The 23,256-nt window shown below is 40.5% G+C and overlaps 1 protein-coding gene across 4 annotated transcripts in view; it reads left to right on the plus strand.

The window, feature by feature from the left end:
• The window catches only part of Scn2a (sodium voltage-gated channel alpha subunit 2), a 134,708-nt gene that overhangs the window by 36,597 nt on the left and 74,855 nt on the right, over positions 1-23,256 (plus strand). For 2 of the 4 annotated variants that reach the window (XM_063283106.1, XM_063283105.1), the window contains exons 2-3: positions 13,450-13,767; positions 14,599-14,716. In XM_063283106.1, coding sequence (XP_063139176.1) covers positions 13,501-13,767; positions 14,599-14,716 — 385 coding nt within the window. In that variant the 5' untranslated portion in view covers positions 13,450-13,500. 4 annotated transcript variants of the gene reach the window in all.

The raw sequence follows: 23,256 nt of genomic DNA on the forward strand, positions 1-23,256 counted from the left end.
ACTTTTTCATCTAGTAGAAGTCGAATTGCTCAGAAACTATAGAATCTAGAAGTTAAAAACAGTTGCGAATATATATTTATTATATATTACATATAAAATAATTGTGAGTACATATTAACATAGTTCATATACATAATATATATAACTAAATACTTATAGCCAAATATCCTTTTTTAAAATTTTTTTATCTTTATTAACTTGAGTATTTCTTATTTACATTTCGACTGTTATTCCCCTTCCCAGTTACCCGGCCAACATCCCCCTAGCCCCTCCCCTTCTCTATGAGTGTTCCCCTCCCCATCCTCCCCCCATTACCGCCCTCCCCCCAACAATCACGTTCACTGGAGGTTCAGTCTTGGCAGGACCAAGGGCTTCCCCTTCCACTGGTGCTCTTACTATAACCAAGTATCCTTATGATAGTACCTGTCTTGTTTCAATAAGTTGAGGAATTGTTAAATATTTTAAAATACCGTTTTGTTTTGTGCAAGTCTCAGTATTTAACCATCATTACCTATACTTACTTTCTCTTTCCATTGAGTATATTCTGATTCCACTTTCTCCTTCCTGTACCCCTACTAGATCCTCTTCAAGTCCCCTCCCATCCAGATACATACCCTTTCTGTCTCTTTTTTAGAAAACAAACAAGTTCCCAAGGAAAAAGATAAAATTAAATTAAGCATAAACCAATCAGAAAATGACAACCAACCAAAAAAAGGGGCCAAACAAAAAGCACCAGAAACTTGGGTAGATACAGAACCACACAAGTTTGTGTACACAGGAATGCCACAGAAACTCAGAGCTGGAAGCTGTCATCTACATGCAAAGGATCTGTAATATATGTGCAAAGAGCATATATATGCCCTTACTTAACATCACTTAATATTATGTACAAAGAGAATATATATGCTCTTACTTAATATTGTGAAACCAAGAAACTCCAAAGATATCGATGCCCTAAAATTCTTTTTCCATTGGACGTCTACTGCTGAGAGTGGGCTCTACCCCTAAGAGTGGTTTATTATATTTATTACAAAATAAACAAGAATAACATGATATGATGGTTTATGCAAGCCATCAATCCTTCAGTCAGATACCTCCAAACTCGAGGTGATTTGGGGGCTTTGTAAGAGAGCTTGGGAGCAAACCAAAGGACACTTCTTCAAAGCCAGCTGTCGGGTGGTGACAGAAGGTCCCTCCTTCCTTAACTGCAATGCTTGGTGTTTCTGATTGATTGTCCCAGGGTTTCATTTTTCCACTGAGAGAGCAAATAAATGGAAGGCTCCTGGTTTCACTTTTTGTTTGCAAACCAAGGTGAATACTATTACTTGTAAGGTATAATGGTCTTTTGTTTATTTTAGGTTAATGAATACATTTTTATTCATTAATTTTTCATTAATTTTATTCACCAATGGTAGGCTTAGACTTGCCTTGAGTCACAACCCCCTATTGTATGTAAAACCTCCTACCAGGTGCTCATGGCAGACTCTCTGAAATCTCCTGCTGTTCCATTATTTCTTTGAATGCTCACTGCCATACATACTACAAGAGTTACACAGAGGAGCCTCCCCTTTTGGTATAACAGGCAATTGTCTCTATTTATACAAATAGTTCTCGATTGCCGAGTTTCCCAGAGCTTGAAGAAGTGAGGGAGCATGTTCATTTGGAAAGCCGTGAAAATGTTCACGGAAAATATAACATTGGAGGCTTAAAGCTTCTAATGCCAGGTTGAACTGGCATGAGTTAAATTTCAGGTGATGAAAACCACGTAAGCTGATGTCTGGAAGCCAGGAAGCAAGCTTAGAAAACCTTAGTGATCACGGCTGAACAGTAAGGTAAAAGTAGATAGAACAGAAAACCAGACAATCAGCTCTGCAAGCCATGGCACAGATTTGTACATCTTATGGATGACACTGAAAAGGGGTTGGAGTCTTCAAGGGAGGTGACAGATACAAGGGGACATGTCTGGTACAACAGAACAAAGGTAGTCTGGGGAATGGATGAAAACAGAGAAATCTGCTCTCAAAGAGGAGAATTACGCTGTTAGTATTGAACAAGTTTTCTACTTTAGCTGAAATCTAAATTTAGATAACAAGGATCTAATTTAACAAAACCATCCAAAGAAATTGGACATTTATAAGGTTTTAAAACATTAAATGAGTATGGGCTTTAGCTTACCAGTGAAATAATACATACTCAGAAAAAATGCCCAGCAAGTATGCATGAGTGTGTGTGTGGAAGAGGGAGTTAGTGAGGGGGAGAAGGAGAGTACAGGGGGTGGGGAGAATGAGGAGGAAAAGCGAAATGCCTTCTCCAACTGTAGATTGAGGACAATGCATTAGGAAATGCTGGAACGTTAAAACTAGTGAGGTATCATACGTGTACCCAGTTATTTGTATAGAACTTACAAATAAAACACCAAAACATCAGACACCTAGAAGATCCATCATTCATCCTAACAAGGATTAGGCTGGAGAGACGGCTCAGGAGTGAAGAATACTTGCTTTTCTTGCAAAGGACTTAAGTTTGGTCTCAGTATCCTTTTCTGACAGCTCACAGCTGCCTATGAATCCAACTCCTGGGGACCTGGTACACTCTTCTGGCCACAGTGGGCACAGGAACATACGTGGTCATACACATACAGATTACATGTATACACACATATAAATGAAAGTAAAATATATTTTTAAACAACAAGAAAGAATGGAGTACATTCAATGAAAAGAGGAAAGTTGCTGAGTGAAAAGCAGGCTTAAGGAAATTGATTTATCACTGGCTTGTGCTGCCATTATCTGAGGTGTGATGACGCTCTGCTCAGCGACCCAGAAATCAAGGAAATGACATAGGGTAAGGAAGATGAACTAAAAAGAGAAATATAGAAATTAAACCTCTTCATATGACAGTCACAATATAATATGTATATTCATATGAAAAAGTCAAAATGGGTCTTTGCTCACTGATGGGAAAATTGAGTCACAGAGTAACTTATCTAAGGTCATAATCAATGCATTAGTAAATGGCAGGACAAAGTTTTTATTTAGACCATTCATTGCTTCAGCGTCTCTTGGTCTTTTTACTCCTCCATGTCTTCAGAAGGGAGAACTGACTGCTAGTTTAGAAGACAGGGGTGGCTTACAGAACCTGCTGAAATGCAGCTTCGGCAAGTTATTTGGTAGAAGTGTGACTATATTACATCCTAAATAAAACCAAAACACAAAGATAAGAAGGTTTAAGGGGTTGGAGCAAGAAAACAGTTCATGTTAATTTGAATAAATAGAAGAGTAGAAGGGATGGAGAGGAGAGCTATGATCAGACAAAAAAGGAGAATAAAATCGAGATTTTAATTACACTTAAACATATGTTTTGGGAACAGTTTATGGAAATTACAGAATCTTTGTTGCTTGTCTGGTCGCTGTCTTAGCATCTGACTCAGTAGACCAAACCAGCCTTGCACTTAAGATAGTCTCCCTACCTCAGCCTTCCAAGTGCTGGGATGGAAGGCATGGGCCTCTCCCCTGTTCATCATCATGGCTTAAAATAGATTCCACTGAAGCTGTGTATAAAGTGGATAGAGGAGGAACAGACTGAAGGGTAGTGACCAACTGTTTACTTTGTAATAGCATTAACTGATAATCTGTCTCTAATCTCGCTGTTCCAAAGAAAAGGGGAAGAGACAGGGGACAATGGTTCAGAGGTGTGGCTGACTTAGCAGGTTGGAGCATCATGGAGAGAGATCATCGTGACACCATAAGCCTGAGCAGAGGAGATGGTGCTTCTAAAAGAAATAGAATACTTTTGTCTTGGTGAAAAGTCTAGTTCTGTGTCTGCTGAGTGCTCAGTTTTATAATACCTGTACCCTAGAGGGTGCACATTACAATTACTTATCTATATATTTTCTTGATAGGCACTAGAGACCGTCCTGAGAATAGTTATAAAAAGAAATCTTGCTCTCATATTGACATCATATTGCTCTACCGAGTTTTAGACCACCAAGGTCCTTTCTATTTCTTCTTGTGGTCTCCTGCCTCTCTGGTGTATGTTAGTGGTGTTGTTCAGAGCGCTGTCTGTCGCCTTCTGGAGAACTGCCTTTGGATTATTTGAATCTGTGTGCTTACTTCATCAGACTGTGAAAGTGTCTGGGCATTTCTACTTCTTCCACAGAGAGCAAATAACTGGCTATGACAATTTCATGAGGGTCCTGACGGCTTTGGAAGTCCGTTTTGGTTGACTTCCTCTTCATCCAGGCCCAAAACTCCTTGACATACCCTACTGTCTCATTCCAGGGCAATTTCCTTAATCGAACTCAGAATCTGTGTCTGGAGTCACTAACCGACTTTAGATGTGAACTTTGCCTTAGATGTGACAGCAACAGATACTGTGAGTAGTTCGACGGTGTAATAGTAACAGATAAAACAATGAAGAGAAATCAGGAAGAAGCTGCTGGCATGGTGTACATCAGAACGTGTGCAGATGGTTTGCAGTTTTAGACAGTATGGCTGGGAAAAAAATCATCAGCGAGGAAAACGTTAAGCAAAGATTATGACATATGAAAGAAAAGGACAAAACAAATTACTCTCTCTGTCTCGGTGTCTTTGTGTCTCTTCTCTGTCTGTCTGTCTGTCTGCCTGTCTGCCTGTGTGTCTGTCTGTTTCTCTGTGTGTGTCTCTCACTGTCTCTATGTAGGCACATCTCTCTCTCTCTCTCTCTCTCTCTCTCTCTCTCTCTCTCTCTCTCTCTCTCTCTGTGTGTGTGTGTGTGTGTGTGTGTGTGTGTGTATCAGGCAAAGAGAAAACAGCTTATGTATATAAGTAGAAGTTGTTTCTTGAGTACTTGAGAGCCATGGCCATGTGTGGGGAAGGGAAAGAAAGGATTGTAGAAGGTGGTAGTGCTGGTGGACAGACTAGTACAAGGCTCTCTATATACTTTGGTTTTTCCTAGGAAAATGGAATTTCACTTCAGAAGTTTTAGCAACCTAGTGACTCAGTTTGTCTTGCATTTTAAATTAAGCCGACTCCTCCTCTACTGAGGCAAAAAATAAATCAGGGAGAGCAGTTGGTTGAGAGACCTATTAGGGCTGGATTGGCAGGGAATCTTACAGACCTCCATATTATAATCAATACCCCTGTCCCTGATATATCTAACTGTTCAACCTCCCTGCTCCCATTTCCCAATGATCACTGTCACCCTCCAGGGAGAACAGTAAGTTGCTGATAGGAAGACATTCGTGTTCTACTGTCACTAGCTTTGTTGGCACTTAGGGGACACAAAGGCAGGTTAAGATGCAATCAAGAATACACTACAGCCTGTCAATGCCAGGGCAAGCAAGAGCCATGGTTTTTCATCACAACCAACCCAGGTGTGCTCAGATAGAGAGACTGCAATTCCCTGGAGGGGCTCACGGGGAGAGTAAATTGAATTCTTTGAGAAACAAGTCCACTTTGAATCAAAGGAGCCGTGCTGCTTAATGCTTGCCCAGTATCTTCCCACTTTAGTTAATGCACCATTAAATAGCAAATAAAAACCATAAGACCAGGAGAGAGATCATATATGTCTTTGTGTGTGTGTGTGTGTGTGTGTGTGTGTGTGTGTGTGTGTGATAGGTGTATGCATATGTGTGCTTAAATCACCTCTGTGTACACTTGTGAAAGTCAGAGATTAACTTTGGGCATCTTCCTCTATTGCTTTCCACCTTATATTGAAGGGTAGGGTCTGTCACCGAACCTGGATCATGGAATTTTTGCTCGATTGCCTCACTTGAAATTCTAAGTTCGCCTATCTCAGCTGGCCAGGGCTGGATTTACAGAAGGTGCCACAATGCCACACTTTTCTGTGGGTTCTAGGATTTTACTTATTGATACATCTCTCCAGACTGGAATACCTCCTTTTATAATTTACTTTTTTTTTTCAGAAAAAGTCCATGTAAAGTGTTTTTTTATTTTTCAGATTGACTTATATTTCTCTGAGTTCATCATGGTACAATAGATAAACATATCTGTTCAACAAAATCAAGCTGTATTCAAAGATGTAGTAATCATAAAAAGGAATGCTTATCTTTAATGTAAACATTCTCAATACATAGTATGAACACAAAGAACTGAAAAAAATTTGTCTCATGTTATAATACATCTAGTATTAAAAAGAAAAAAAAATGATATTTTTTAACTGGTACATACTGCACTTTGGTCTTTCATATTGTATTGTACTCTCTTCCTAATCCACCACAGAAAACATGAAAGTCTGGTTGCCCAGAACTTTCTCCCCTTTGGGAAAATTGTTAGGTATAGAGAGGGACTGGATTCAGGCTGAATAAAAAAAGGAAACAAAACCACAGCAGGTGACCGCTAAAAAGCACAGGAGGACAGGCTCAAACCTCAGGACAAAAGTCCTTGAGAAATCTAGGGGGAAAAAAATCTTCAAATAAGATTCACAAATGCGATCTAAGTTTATGCACACATTATTCTAATATCCTGAAGAAAACTAGGTCATTATTTTCAAACAGGACTGAAAGGGTGCTGTTATAAACCCGTATTTCTCAGATTTTCTGAATCTTCTTCACTCTGGGGAGCCAAAGTCTCTAGGACTTTTAAGTTATCCCAAGCTATTAATTATCAATTACTACATGATTACATTCTCATCTACAGGAAATAATAACAGCCATTTTCTTACTGAGTGTTTGTCTTTACAGTACTTATTATATTATATAAATGCTGATTCTTATGCAGAGAAATTAGTTACACAATAGTCATTACATAGCCTTGTTTTTTATAATTGTCCCTTTATGTAAGTATAAATGTATCACTTGTATTTATATCATTATGTATAATAGCATAGCTTAATTTATGTTTTTATTTCATCAATGTTCCTTTGTGTGTGTGTGTGTATGTGTGTGTGTGTATGTGTGTGTGTGTGTGTGCGTGTGTGTGTGTGTTTCTATGTATGCAGGTAAATATTTGAATGTGTTCAGATGCACTTACTTGTATGCAGCTTCATGTGCACATATGTGTGGAGAGCAGAGGACAGTCTTGGCTGTTGAGCCTCAAAAGCCATCCCCCTATGTGTTTTCTTTTTGAGACTTGGTCTCTCACTGTCCTGGAGTTTGCCTAATAAGCTCAGCAGGCTATCCGGGAAGGCCCAAGGAAGTGCCTGCTTCCACCTTCCCTGCAGGGGGATGACAAGGAAACACAACTATGCCTCCATCTTACCAGCCCTTCACAATCCATTTTTTTCTTTTTATAATTTGGAAACCCCAAAGAAAGGAACCATTGAAAGAGAAGTACTAATAAAGCAATGGTGCCTGAATTTAGAAATATAATTTCTAAGGTTCTTCCTTCTTTTTCTAAGTTACATATATACATCTCTATCTATCTATCTATCTATCTATCTATCTATCTATCTATCTATCTATCTATCCCTCTATCTATCTATCTATATATATATCTGTATATATATATATACATCTATTGTCTCTCCAGTATTTTATGAGTCTTTCAAAAATAATGTCTTATCTTAAAAGTTATTATAAAATCTTCTGCATGAAGAGTGATGCAAATGAATGCAGTTTAAAGTCTTCAGGCAACTGTGTATATATTCTGATATTGATATTGTTACTTGCCAAATTTTCAGGCATTGAAATTAGACGACTAATATATTGATAAATTACATATTTATATTAATATATCCCTTATTATGCTAATCAAAATTCTTTTGTAAAGATTAGTTTCATTTTTATTTGTGTGTGAGAAACACACACACAGAGCGAGAGAGAGAGAGACGGAGGGAGAGAGGGAGACAGAGGGAGAGAGAGAGAGAGGGAGAAAGAGACAGAGGGAGGGAGAGACAGAGGGAGAGACAGAGAGAGGGAGAGAGAGAGAAAGAGAGAGAGAAAGAGACAGAGGGAGAGAGAGACAGAGGGAGAGACAGAGAGAGGGAGAGAGAGAAAAAGAGAGAGAGAGAAAGAGACAGAGGGAGAGAGACAGAGGGAGAGACAGAGAGAGAGGGAGAGAGAGAGAAAGAGAGAGAAAGAGACAGAGGGAGAGAGAGACAGAGGGAGAGACAGAGAGAGAGGGAGAGAGAGAAAGAGAGAGAGAGAAAGAGACAGAGGGAGAGAGAGACAGAGGGAGAGACAGAGAGAGAGGGAGAGAGAGAAAGAGATAGAGATAGATAGATAGATAGATAGATAGATAGATAGATGATAGATAGATAGATAGATAGATAGATAGATAGATAGATAGATAGATAGATAGGCCAGAAGAGGGCATCAGGCATCAGATAACCTGGACCTGTGAGCCACTACTAGCATGGACACTGAGAACCAAGCTCAGGTCCTTTGGAAGAGCAGCAAGTGCTCCTAACTGCAGATCATTTTATTTATATGATCTAAAACTCATGTGTTTCAAAGGAGGATTTTCTGTTGCAAAGCATGTGGCTTAGGCAATGCCAATTAATTGGAAACGTCACTTTGCAGAGTGGTCACTTAGGACCCATGTAGAATTGGGACCAGTGAGAGATGATAGACAGCATTTTTGGTTTTGATTTTGTTTGATCTGTGTGTGTGTGTGTGTGTGTGTGTGTGTGTGTGTGTGTGTGTGTGCGTGCTCGTGTGTGTGTTGCACTGTTATTGTTGTTTCCTATTACATGTTGGTTTGGGAGGTTGGCAGGTTGGACTTTGTGTAGGACCTGTCACAATAAAAGCCTCTAAAAAGTATCTCTCACTGTGGAAATCAGAGCTCAAGAATACAGTACAACTCAGGGCTGATGACATCTGTCCGAGGTCCTGACTTTTCCTATAATGTTAGCTTTAGACAATAAACTACAAGCCAACACGTGCCTTTCATTTCTTTCCTTTTAATTTTCTTTTTACTACAACCAGTTTGAGTCACTTTCTCAGTGAGTAAAATACTATTTCTGGATAGGTTTTTCTCGTTTCAAAACGTATAATCTCTACTGCAAACAAGACCGGAAATGCACAAATATGTAGCTTTGGTAGATGAACTTGTGCTAGCTACTTCTCTTTGAGGTTACAAAATGCCTGATTTAAGAAGAAGCACTATGGGAGGAGATGGGGGAGAAGTACAGAGGGTCAGAAATTTGACAAGAGGTGTGCAGCAGTGGGGGTGGGGGTTGGGGGCAGCCACTAGAAAGTCCCAGATGCCAGGGATCCAAGAGGTTCCCAGGACCCAAAAGGGAGGACATTTGCTGAAACACCTTACAAAGGGGAGATAGAACCTGCAGAGACCGTGTCCAATGGATATCCACGGCCTCCAGTTGAGGGATAGGACCACCCACCCACCTCAAAAGTATTAATCCAGAATTCTTCCTGTCAAAGTGCAGGGACAAAGAGTAGAGCAAAAACTGAAGGAAAGGCCCACACCCAGACACTATTAATAGCCGTTGCCAAGAAGTGCTTCCTGACAGGAGCCTGGTCTAGCTGTTCCCTCAGAGGCTCTGCTAGAGATGGACCAATACAGATGCAGATATACACAGCCAAACATCAGACTGAGCCTGGGGATCCCAATGGAGAAGCTAGGACAGGGACTATAAGAGCTGAAGGGGTTTGCAACCCCATAGGAAGAACAACAATATCAACCAACCAGACCTGCTGCCCCAAAGCTCCGAGGGACTAAACCACCACCCAAAGAGTACACGGGGATTGGGGGGACCTATGACTCCAACTGGATATGAAGTAGAGGATTGCATTATCTGGCATCACTGGGAGGGGAGCCCCTTGGTCCTGTGGAGGCTTGGTGACCCAGGATAGGGGACGCTAGGGATCTGAGGCAGGAATGGGTAGGTGAGTGGAGGAATACCCTCACAGAGGCAGGGAGGAGGGGAAGTGAATGGGGGCTAGTGGAGGGGAAACTAGGAAGGGGGATAACATTTAAAATGTAAATAAATAAAATAACCAATAAAAATGGGGGGGAGGAGCACAACCCATCACGGTAGGGATGGCTTGATGACAGGAGTTGGCGCTGGCAGGACCATGAGGCCACTGGGGACATTGTGACTGTAGTCAGAAAGCAGAAAACACTGCACTTAGTTGGCTTTCTCTGTTTTCCCCATTTATTCAATCCAGGACTCTGCCCCATGGGACAGGACCTCACTTATTGAGTGTGAATCCTCCTTGGTTTAAGCCTCCCTGGAAACCCAACAAAACCATGCTGGAAAGTGTGTCTCCTGGTGATTCCAAATCCAGTCAGGTTGACAGTGAGGACAGACTTGCAGCTCTGCTTAATTTGTAGCTCATGTTTCTTTTCAGGACTATATGAAGGATACAATTTTTGCTGTCAGACTGAGTTTGAATGGTGTTTACGTGACTTCCTACGTGACTTCCGGAGACTTTTGTTTCTAATCTCACTGAGACTATTCTCTTTTCAAATGCAAGTCAGGAAAGTGTTATTCGATAATTATGGGGAGAAAGTGATGGGACACTTTAGGCATCTTAGCCCAGTGACTGGCACATAGTAGGTTCTCCATTCTTACTGTGTTATTAGTTGAAAGTGTGCTAGCGATGGTCTCAGTTTCCTGTCAGAACTACTTTTTTCCCTAGTAGCTTTTCTTTTCTATATGCATTTTTCGTTTCCGTTTTGGGCTCACATAGACACATAGGGCAGTGGTTCTCAACCTGTGGGCCATGACCTCTTTGGAGTCACATGAGGAACTGCATGAAAGGGTTTCAGCGTAAGAAAGGTTAAATAACGCTGGGTATAGCTTGTGTATTTCAGTGCGCGCGCGCGTGTGTGTGTGTGTGTGTGTGTGTGTGTAGAGGCCAGCGATAGGTGCTGGGTGTCTTCCTTGTCTGCTCTCTGCTATACTTGTTGATCAGGGTCTCTCAGTTGAGCCTGGAGGTAACCTCTTTGCCTAGGTTACCTAGCTTGGCTTGGCGATTCACTACCTGCTTTTGTAGCCCTGGGATTGCAGGGGCTATAGTATCTGCCTGCCTTTTTTAAATGTAGGTACTGTGCATCCAAACTGAAGTTCTCATGTCTGCGAGGCAAGTGCCTTCTCTGCAGACCCCCTGGTTTCCTTTCAATGACCTAGTCAGAGGGAAAGAGACGATTTTTGCATTATCAAATTAAACATTTTTTTTTTTTTACTGGAGAAAATTAACTTAAATAGTGCATAGTGAAAAGGTTGCCTCTTCGTTACATCAACAATAATTTATTGGACCCCAGATATTCTGGAAAGGAAAGTAATGCTAAATCTGACTGTGTATAGCATATCCAATGTGATTTCATTAACAGAATCAGTAACCTACTATAGGGATTTAAATTTTTAACCCTTGACTATTTGCTTCTTTTTACTTTTGAATTATTTAGTTTGATTAAATGCCTTTTTGGCTTAGAGAATAAAAGGGCTGAACGGAAGCGTTGCCAGTCAGCAGAAGGCTTCCCCGCGATCTTTCAGCTCTATGCCTGGGTCCCTGTCTGCGTATGGACCCTCCTCCGGGCTCCACCCATGAACGCTTAGGGCTGCCAGCCGCGTACTCAGTGTTTTTCTAGGAAGGTGTTTTTCTTCACAGTTCCTAGCCCTCTAGTGGCTGTTATAAAAATGTCACTTTGTAGTCCCCGCACAGGAAATGCCTGTTCTTACTTCAGTTACCAGAATCCTCTTACAGGAAGTTAGGTGTGGTCTTTAAAGGAGAATTTGAAAAAAAAAATTTTTTTTTAAAGCATGATGGAATTTTAGCTGCAGTCTTCTTGCTTCCAGCCTATCAACCCAAAACTCTGAGTGTAAAAGCTTCTGCAGGGGTAACGTGTTCCTGTTCTTAACTATGCTTGCTCTCTGTGAGGCTTCTCCACCTTTGCAGTAGAATCCTTGGGGGAATCTCTAGGGGGACCACTTTCATTCTGAAGCTGCTGGCTGCATGTTTTAGCATGTCTGTCCCCCTAGAATCCCAGGCATGGGTACGGCAGGTTTCTCCCTTGAACGTGGAAGAATTATCTTGATGCCTGTGCCTTCCGCTAGGCATCAGAGCCTCTGGGGATGAGAGAGGAAAATGAGGGATGCTTTGGAGATGCTGTGATGCTGACAGGGCAATCTGACAGCTGGTGTCTGAAAGGTGCTGGTCAACTTAAGAAAGATAATTAATGCTAACTATGCAGTAGCGTATGCCGTTCAGATTTGCTGGTGGGTTCCCAGATGTGGACTGAGGAAATAAATGGGTAACTTGTTTTACTCTTAGAAGAAGCATCTCATACATGACAGTGGCAACTCATTTCTGTAGTGTAGAGGTTAAAATGAATTTTTTTAACAAAAGAAAAACAAAAAATAAGAAATAGATTTAATGATTTTGAAGAAATGCCATTCTGGGGTCAAAATTTCTGCTTTATTCTTTAAATAGCACAGAAACTCCTGTGAGTTTCCTGGCTGAGGTCACATTTGCAGTCACAATTACCAAGTTCTCTACTTTAATAAAATGTGATTTGAACGTCAGTTAAAGCCCATTTATATACCATCACAAAAACCCATATTACAGGGACTATGCTTAAAAGAGAAACTGTTAGACATACCATTTTTTTTCAAGTCCACATTCTGAAATGGATATTTACACTGCTCTGCTAGATTTTTTATCAAATGAGACTCTGACTTGGAAATCTGGTATCTCTCCGTGATGTTTCCTCTGGTTCTGCAAATTTGTTAATTTAAGAAGCAATTACACTAGTTGGCAGCAGGTTGCTAAGCCAGGAGGCCCAAGCTCCAGACCTCTGATGTGAGTGACTTCCTGCCTGTGCTGGCAGGTGCCTGGTTCCTTCCTGTCTAGTTTGCCAGCAGTTCCAAATGCAGCCCTCAGCCAGGGCAACTCCTGCACCCCCTCACCCCGCCTTGCTCTCTACCTGTTTCCACAGCCTGGACTTGCAGGGTTTCCTCAGCTTTTTCCCAGATGACATGGTTTTGAATAAACCCTTAAAGGTTCTAAATTGGGCCAAAGGAAAAGTAAAAAGAAAGAAAATGGGGGGAGAGAGAGAGAGAGAGAGAGAGAGAGAGAGAGAGAGAGAGGCAGAAGCAAGATTACTGCACAGCCCTGCTTCTACAATTTTGTCTGATTTTTTCCTTCTTTTGTTTTGAATGCTATATTTTTCAGACAGAATGCAGAGTGAATAAAAATGGCTCCCAAAAATATTCACACAAATGAAAGAGCGAGCATACAGAAAGACGCACAGTATCTCCCATTCGCAAGCTCTGAACAGGGTGTTTTCCCCCCAAGTAGCATGATCCCTTCAAACATTTCAGGAGTGGGAGAATAGATTACCTCATGCACACCTACTGGATGTGAGAGAAAGCTCTCCATGCAGGCAGATGAATGCATGCATGAGGGCTCACAGCGCTGGAAGCGGCTGCCTTTGTGAAATGCTCTAGCTGTTTGCTTTGTATACTTTACGTTCCGTGTCCTGGGATGGCCACCCTCACCTGTCATCTTAACGGTCATTGCTTTCTCCCCTCCTGTTTCTGTAGCACTTTCTTACGCGAGGAGCTAAACAGTGACTAAAGAAGCAGGATGAAAAGATGGCACGGTCAGTGCTGGTACCTCCAGGACCTGACAGCTTCCGCTTCTTTACCAGGGAATCCCTTGCTGCTATCGAACAGCGCATTGCAGAAGAGAAAGCTAAGAGACCCAAACAGGAACGCAAGGACGAAGACGATGAAAATGGCCCAAAGCCAAATAGTGACTTGGAAGCAGGAAAATCCCTTCCTTTTATTTATGGAGACATTCCTCCAGAGATGGTGTCAGAACCACTGGAGGACCTGGACCCCTACTATATCAATAAGAAAGTGAGTTTTTAGACCAGTTGCTCCCCCTGAACCCGATCTCTTTAAGATGGTGAAGAGTGTACCCCTTTCCATCTCTTAAAATATCTCTAGGATGCTGGGTGGGCTGAGAAAGCAATGGGGCCGTTGTCTTAAAGTGTTTTGAAAGCACCTGGTTGAGTCTGTGGGGGGGGGGGGGGGGGACAGACATATACCGCAGAGGCCTCCTGCAATGGGGCATGGGAGGAAGACAAAGCCAATTTATTTTCCTGGATACTAATTAAACAGTAAGTTGCATGCAGATTCACCCCGGTGCTACTGCATTGTGATGAAGGGAAAAGTAGAGAAAGGGTGTGTGTGGTTTTTATACTTCTAAAGCAGTGTCTAAGATCCCCCCTATTGCCTTGAACTTGACCTAAGGCTTTGAGGTCCTCCATAGGCTCAATTATGCCTTCATCCCACAGACTGTTATTTTTCCCATGGCTCCCTGCAGAAGGTAGAACACCAGAATACATATAAGGGCCAAAACCCAAAGTTCTAGCAGTTTTCACGAGAAAATAACCTCCATGACAAAAGTTGCCGAAACCTCATTTTTAGACTGCCGAAGAAGTGAGTCAAAGAGTCGGCAAAGTTACACAGAAGTCCCGTGGTCCTGACCACAGAATTGTCTTAGTATTCCTTACCTCCCGAAGTTGCTTATCCAATTTTGCATAGTTTGCAAGAAAGAGGACTAGGGTGCTGTCCTTTGCTGGTAACTGTTGCAGCGCTGGGCATTTTAGCGGGGTCTCTTACTCTCTTCGCATATCCTGATGCAGCCTGTGAATTCTGATCTGTGTGTTGTGTTCTCTCTTTCAGACCTTTATAGTATTGAATAAGGGGAAAGCAATCTCGCGGTTCAGCGCCACCTCTGCCCTGTACATTTTAACTCCCTTCAACCCCATTAGAAAATTAGCTATTAAGATTTTGGTACATTCATATCCTTTTGACTCATAGTCATTTCGAATGGTAATTTTTCCCCTGTGACTTAATTATAAAATAGAGCATTTTCAAAATATGTGTGGCTGTCAGTGTCCACTGGTGGCTCTTTGGTCTTCCTCAGCAGCAAGCCTGTGGCAAGGTGGGACGGCAGGTAAGTAAAACCCTCTTTTCCCTCCTAAGGGCTTTGATTCTCTCTGACCCATTTCTTCATCTTCTGGTCCCTTCCCAATCACTCCCTGCCTTCAACCCTTCATTCATTTTAGCGACACAGCCAGGATAGCTTTTCATGCCTTTGAGCTTTATAGTGCTATATTGGAACAGTTCCTGGGCATTGATTTTTCTCAGTGATCCATCATTTAAAATACACAGTGACAAAGAGTCTATATTGTGGTTTTGGCTCTTTGGTCAGAATTGTATTAAGTTCTCTTGTCATGTTGGTGCTTGTAAACTTTGTGTTCATGACTATATACAAGTGTGTTTATACATACCTTGGGACTTTTGAAATGTTTTCCAAGTTCTTTTCCCAATGGCACTTGTGCTGACTTTCTCCCCGACTCTCTTTTGATTACTTGCTCCCTGGTTTTATTCAGTCTGCCTGTCTCTATATACTCAACTGCAGTCCTTATTCTCCTTACTGAAGGACATGATTCCTGGAAACAGGACAGGGGAGTACTTAACAGATAACAGTGACTTGGCTTAGTCCTTGAAGTTAAACACAGTAGCTGGAGTAAGAGGTTTATTCTAGGCAGAAGCAGTAGTCTTGCTAAGAGTCAGAAAGCCAAAGAAGCAAAGACCAGAGCTGTACTGGGGAGGGGAACAAATAGGAATGTGTAGAAACCTCCAGTTTCTATGAAGAGTTGTGTATTTCAGGAACCCAACTCAAAGTGGAAGAAACTGAAACACAGCTAAGTTTCTATTAGGACAAACTCTTTTTGTTGTTGTTTGTTTGTTGTTGTTGTTTTGTTTTGTTTTTTATTTTGATTTTTCAGACTGGGTATTCTATGTAGTCCTGGTTATCCTGGAACTGATTATATGTAACAGGCTGGCCTTGAACTTACAGACATTAACCTGCTTCTGCCACCTGAATGCTGGACTAAAGGAGTGTGCCATCATGCTTAGCCCAAGACCTTAAACTCTTAAGTGTTTTACTACATTTATTTATTTATTTGGGGTGTGTGTGTGTGTGTGTGTGTGTGTGTGTGTGTGTGTGTATTTGTGTGTGTGTTTGTGTGTGTGTACTTGTGTGTACTTGTGTGTACATGTACATGCCATTGCATACATGTGGAAGTCAGAGGACAACTTGTAGGAGTCAGTTCTCTCTGCCATGTGGGTCCTGAAAATCGAGCTATGTCAGCAGGTGTGCGTGCCGTGTGTCTGTGTGAGGTGCCAGGGTACATTTGGGGAGGGCAGAGGACAGCTTTGTGACATCCGCTCTCTCCTTCCACATTTGTGTGAGTTCCAGGGATCTAATTCAGGTTGGCAGTCTTTCGTGGTAAGCACTTAACTCATGGAAGCATTTTACAGGCCCTGACAAGACAAATTTTAAGTTAGAGAGAGTTATGGCCTGAAATATTATGCTATAGTCAGACCAGGATCTAAATTTAAGACTTCCACTATAAAATCTCACCGCTAGTAGTAGATGTAGCTTGAATTAGATAAAGAAATTTGAAAATGGGGTAAACCTGGTGCAATGGACCTATCTCAGTTTAGATAGTAATAAAGCATGTCCCCAAAGTTTCCCTGGCAATACAAGTTCTGTGTCTAGAAGTATAGCATTTTGAATATTATTTCTTTTTTGTACTTCTGATGGATTCTTTTCCCCATGGTCTACATAGGTATCATCAGCATAATATGCTTTGGTCTTTATATCTAAGGCTTTAAAATTTATTGTGCATTATCTTACATCAATAAAATTTCCTTCCATATGCTCCAGTAAGAGAAGCAGTCACACAAAGAAAAAGTTTGACCATTAGACATGAATAATAAAGTCAGAGTCTGTGTCTTGTTTCCCACGCTTAAAATGATGCTCTCTTACGTTTCAAGTTAATGTGCACTGCACGAATATCTCTGTGAATTAATTATATTTACAATGGCTATATTTCACTTACATTAATATGGTTTATGAAATTATGCCCCATTCATAGAGGACACTTAGAGATATGCACTAAGGAAAATACTCACTAAGAAAGCAAAAATTAGAAAATCTGATGTAAAACAGGTAGAAAAGATTTGAATGGAAAAGAAAATCAGTTTTGTCCCCCCTCTGATGGAAAAGTACTAGGCCCTATGTAGAAAATTGGGTGGGCTTTTGTTTTGAAATATAAGGAGATCATATCTTCTATAGGATACTTCATAAAAGATACCACCCCCTTTATGAAAGTCTTTGAAAGTTATGAACCTCAGGAGCCAGTGCCAGTGATGACATTTCCACTGGTAGAAGACATAGGCCATTTCAGAAGGACAGTCAGAGTCTAGATGTTGGAGACATGGCTCCTGTTAGGACCTCCCTGGAGGTTCACACACTACTTGAGTCTGTCTTTTATTGTAAGTAGCTCAGGGAGAAATAGGACAACAGCATTATAAATTAAAGCAGGAGCAAGCAAATCTATTAAGCTATGGTAAAATGAATTCATATTTCAATTTAGAAAATTGTTTGCATGCATTTTTTTGTGAGAGAGATTTCCATATACATGGAGGCATGGGTATGGAAGTAAGAAGAAAACAAGGGAGAGACATTTCTCTTTCCACTGTGTGGATGTTGGTGATCTAAGTCAGCTCATCAGATTTGGGGGCTGCACTTTTACCCACTGAGACGTCTAGTCAGCCTCGAGATGAACTCTAGGCTTTCCTAAAGCCTTTTAAACAATGCAGACTCACAGATTTCTTCAAGGGAAGTAAATTAGACAAGTTTACTCCCTCCCTAATTTTCTGAATTAAAATGTCATATTTCAAATGCACTCTCTTGAAGTATAGATATGACGAAAGGCAATTACATTTATTATAATAAATGCAGGTAAGCTCTTCTATCTTTTGCTGATACTATAAGAACTAAGCCAAGATCCCACTAACTCAAAGATGTATGGGACAGTGGTTTTCATGGTGGTTTTGTGCTTCACTCCACTCAGTGAAAACTCTAGGCTTGAATCTTGCTTTCGTGGTTCCCACAGCAGCACCTTTACTGTACATTAAAATGCATGGGAATGGCCACGGGATGATAGTTGGCCATGGTCCAGAGAATCAGAGTGCCATCAAATTTAGATGGGTGTTGCAGGGGGCTGACAGTTTCCTGAGCAACAGAGTACAGTCCATAATGTAGTAACAGAAGTTAAAGGTGACAGTAAGTCCCTAGTCTGGATCAGAAAGAAAACTGGAATTGCTGTGGACTGAGCCTGGAACAGGTCTGAGTAAAACAACCTGTAGATAAATCATGTGCTTGGTTTTCAGCACCAGTATTTGAAACATCTGTTAAACATTAGGGGAGGAACTGTGGAGTTTGGTTCTTAGGCAAATGTGAAGTCTGGAAAGGGTAGGGCTAGAGAAGTCACTTTGGGATTTGTCACTGGATGGATGCCACGGATACTCACCACACCAGGTTGACCCACTAAAACCCTGAGACAATCCACAACAAACACTGAACTGTCCATCGTTCACAAAGGGTAGGAGAATGGAAATGATAAGGTTAGGATCGGAAACCAAGACTCCAATCCTTCTTTGAAGATTCATTTACTTAGTCTACGATGCTGACCACATTGTAGTTTTCTCTTTCTCCACTTGGAAAACCGCAGCCATAGTACATAAATCATAATAGTAAATGCATTGCTGGCTCTGGTGATGCACATCTCTAACTCAAGTACCCAGAGAAAGATGCAGATGGCTCAGAAATGCAAGGCTAGCTGCCGCCATATCATAAATTCAAGGCCAGTCTGAGCTGCATCAGATCCTGTTAGGAGAGAAGAAAACATGTATGACCTAGAACCTAGCACCAGGGTCTATTACAAGCACTTAGTAAGTACTTAAGGAAGACTGCTTAGGACAGTGCTGTTGATAGCAGATATAAATCTGCAACAACCGCAAAACGAAATCTTCCCATCACTTAAGCATTTCTGAGAGAATTTTGAATGTATAACTACTCTGCCCCAACTTGCACTAGGAAAGAGGAGGTTCTTATTCCATTTGAAGCTTGTAATGGCCAAAACACATGCAGTTCCTTCTAACTTCTCATTCGACAGATGAGGAATGCAGCCGAGAGGTTGTAAATGCTTAGTCTTTCTGTCTTTGTCTCTGTCCTCTGTCTTTCTGTCTCTGTCTTTCTGTCTTTGTCTTTCTGTCTGTGTCTCACTTACTTTTTTCCCAAGAGGGTCTCGCATAGTCCAGGCTTGACGTCAGTCCTTCATGGATGCGAGACAGCAGGCCCAGATTTCTGAATGTGCACTGGCACTACTGAGGCTAAAAGTTGAAACAGGTCTTCTGTTCTCAGCCAAGTGCAGTTGTACTATTCTCTCAGTGGAGGAGAACTGATTTGAGAAGCCAGATATAATACACTGAGGGTATTAGCAACACCCATCTCTACATTGGTAAATGTCCTTTTCGCTGGTTCCAATTAATGTATTTATGTGGTATTTATGCAGACATTTTAAAAAATCATTTTTCTAGATAAAGAATGAAAGGAGAGTAATTCAACCTAACCATTTCCTGTTCTTCTGTCTTTAATAGTCAAAGATTGTTGCCTGCCTATCTACTAACAAGTATTAACATGAAGAATTAAGAAAAATATTAATCAATAATTTTTCTGGCTCAGAAATTAGCTCATATACTGAAAAGGACCTCTCCCACTATTTAATCTGCACATTCAAGTTAGAAAACTCATCACACGAAACATTGTTTTACGTATAGATTATTTGTGAGTTTTAATTTTTAATCCCTCTAATTTCTTTGGATACATATAAGACAACATCATTTTAGAATAGAGCAGTATTCCCTTTCCCTTAACAACAACAACAACAAGAACAAAAGTACTCCATATTTTGTATCTAAAACCACAAATGATTAGGGATAACAGAAGTATCAGATAGTTATCTTAGCAGATAATAGGTATATATTATGAGAAGGCGTTGGCACAGTTAGCCACGTTAATATAATAAAACTGAGCTTGCTACCACCTTTTGCTGTCAGTTGAAACTGAATCCCACAACCAATGGTTGGTAAAGGAGAGATGTGGATGCTGGGCTTAAAGCAGGGATGTTCTCATGGGCATCAAGGTGGGCTGGCAATAGTCCTTACCCAAAAGCTACACAACCATTTTCAACATGAATTTCTAAAAAGTTTTTCCTGACCTTATACACATAGAAAGTGTTTTTTCAATTTGCCAACTGATGAGTTAGCCTGTCAATACATCACACTACTTTTATTAATACTTGGTACAAATAAGACAATAAGTCAAGAAGGTTGCTTTTTCTGATATTATATAGTTGAGTCTGCTTTTATTTTATTTTATATAACTAAGCTGTTATGGAAGTACTGTTTCAAGATAAATTGGACTTTTAAAAATAGAATCTAATTTATCCTTTGATCCTCATACTTAGGAAATAGTGAGGAGTGTATAAAATTGTCTCTTACCTTTACCTCTTAGAAATGTGCCTTGATGTGCAGCTTCATAGTTTTCAATCTGTGGCCTTGCCAATGTAATGTTCGCTTCTGTATTGTGTTTTTGTGTGGGTTAAAATTTGCTGGATCCCCACTATTTCAGTTACTCATTAAAATGTAGAAATCTTAAACTGTCTGATAAAATAAGTTGACAGAGTAATAGTAGAATTTGAAATTTTGTCTGCACAAATGCATACTGTGACAGAAATATATGAACCTGGTTCTAGATGTTTCTTATTTTAAAAAGAAAAATTTTTATTGTTGAGTCCCTATCATGATTCCTAATTAAAGTATATGTTTCTCTACTAAACTGATAATTATATAACATAAACAACAATGGTTTTGAGCATGCTTTCTTATCTGTAATTTATGGAAAAAATTGTAATTATTTCTATTGTTTATCTTGACATATATTTTACTTTATTATACGTAATTAAATTTTCCTGTCATAAATAGCATTTTATAAGAATTATAGGCCACGGCTAGGTTCATCATGTGACATACATTTCATGAGATTTTGATTTTTTTTTTCATCTTGTGCCTGTTCTGTATGTTCTACCCTTTAACAGTACCTAAACTTGTATGCACAGTGTGTACAGACTTTGACATGATGGGAGTATTGTAAAGTGACACAGGTCGCCCTGACCAGATGAAGCACTATGGTGAATAGCAAACAGCACATGTGTAAGAGGCCATAACATCCCACGACTTTAACAACTAAAACTTACTGGGATGGAGATAGTACAGTAAAGAACAAAGGAGCAGAAGACATCATAGAATGCTGATCCCATGGTAAGACATTATAAAGTGATTGGACATATATGTAGTGGGAGGCTGCCAAAATGATCCCAGCTACATTTACAAAGTCCATTTTGGTGCAGTTAGTCAAATGAACTGACTCATAAAGACCGCTTTAGATGAAGTCCCAATCATGTGCAAGTCTTGTTCCATGACTGTTGGTCTTGATCAACACTCGAATAACTCAGGGATGTGAGAATCGAAAGTAATGAACTGAATCCAGATACAGACAACAAAAGTGTTCTATGGAAGTTAAATATGGAAGTTTAGGAAGAAAGAGAAACCTAAGGTTATCTCCTGGGCTCCAGCATGACTCATGAGAATACAGCGATGGTAAGGGAGTTGTTTCTCCTGCAGCAGAGGGATAAGAAGGCTGTTGGTTTGGTTTAGGAACTCTAAATCCTTCAAAAGCTTTGGAAGAGTCAATGGGATACCTAAGTACAGAGGCCATATGTGTAATTGAGTGTGGAGACCTAGAAAGGGGTGTCACCTGGACAGAAGGATGTGATGTCTGTATGAACACATGAAGCTTGCTGTTGTACTCTGATAGGAGGCTGATAGCAGGAGTCCAGATGGTGGCTTAGATTGTGTTTCTTCTCCAAAAGGAAAATGAAAGATTTCAAATGGCACAAAACACGGTTGCTCCTGAGGCATGAACAAGCAGGCAACTGGGGTCTCCTCAAAGAAAGAAGAAAGGGGAGGAGACCTCTTTATTGGGCTCAGTGAAAAAGGAAAGTTACATGATAACTGTATCATAGCTGTGGGTTATCCTTTGGTTTCTAATGAAGCGACATGGAGATTTTTCATCTGTAGGTAGAATACAGGGAGGACTAAAGATACAATAGGTTCATAAGAGCAAGAAAATGAGCATCTCTTTCAGGAACTCTGGCTATGAAGTAGAGAAAAGAAGTGAAGCCAAAATTTGCTGATGAGGGTTGTGGGTTACAGAGACCCTCGGGTTCCCCCAAGGCAGGAGAAACATGAGCAAGTTTGTGTTGATGATTGATGAAGAGAGGCTAAGGGTCACAAAAGGTAAAAGAATGGAGAATTAAGCTGTTCCTACAGCATTCTGGAAAGCTAGCTCTCCAGAACACACGTGGAGAGATGGAAATACCCCCAGTGTAACAGGAAAAAGAGGGCAGATCCCAACAGAGAAAGCTTTGCCAAGTTGGGGTGGGGAGCAGAGTCTGGTGTTATCATTATCCCTTGTGAACTAAGAAATCAGGCCATCAACTTGCAATGGAAAAGGAGGGAAGAAGAGGATTGGCAATTGAAGAACAGTAGAGGATGCTTGAAATTATATTTGGGGGAGGTTGGATCTGCATCCAAGCAGGATCACATGGGACTGTGTTTAGGACCACTGTGATTAGGGACCACGCATTTCTGATGTTGCCCATTTGCTAAGAGATTATGCATCCTCAGAGGGCCCAGGCACAGAGTGACTTCCTTATATGAATGGTAAACTATCTTATATTTTGTCTTTTTTCATTCTTTGTAACAATAAAGAAAAAGTAGGCTATTCCTCTTTATAGGCGTGTTTTCCAGGTTGTGCTGCCCTCGCGTGGCTGATCCCTGTCATTCATGTAGAACTGCTCTCAGATGCGTTTGAACAAGCTGGGGATTAAGTATGAGCCTAAAAGCACTATTACTAAAACTCCAAATGTCAGCTATTGCTTTGACTAATGCCTTCACAGGCAAAAGCTGTCTTTCTTGATTAATGTAACACTACCTACAACCTGGCCCCAAAACAGGGCCTTTTTCATAAAAGATACGAAATGGTTTATAAAAAAAGAAGCAAGAAGGATTATGAATACCACTGTTCCATCTCTGAGATGATTATGATCATGTGTGATTTCATAAGAAATGATGTTTTTATCATTTATAAGTGTAATTTATATTAGATGTGAGCATCAATCATTTCAATTATTTGACTGTTGTCCCTTCTCTTAACTTTTTTCTTTTCTTCTTTTCTTTCTTTCTTTCTTTTTCTTTTTTCCTTTTTTTTTTTTTTTTTGGTACTTCAACAGAATATAAGACACGTATTGGCTATACATTCAAGGCAACAGGAAAATAAATCAGAGAATTATTATGATC

Source organism: Rattus norvegicus, chromosome 3 (assembly GCF_036323735.1).
Source record: "Rattus norvegicus strain BN/NHsdMcwi chromosome 3, GRCr8, whole genome shotgun sequence".
Classification (NCBI taxonomy): Eukaryota; Metazoa; Chordata; class Mammalia; order Rodentia; family Muridae; genus Rattus; species Rattus norvegicus.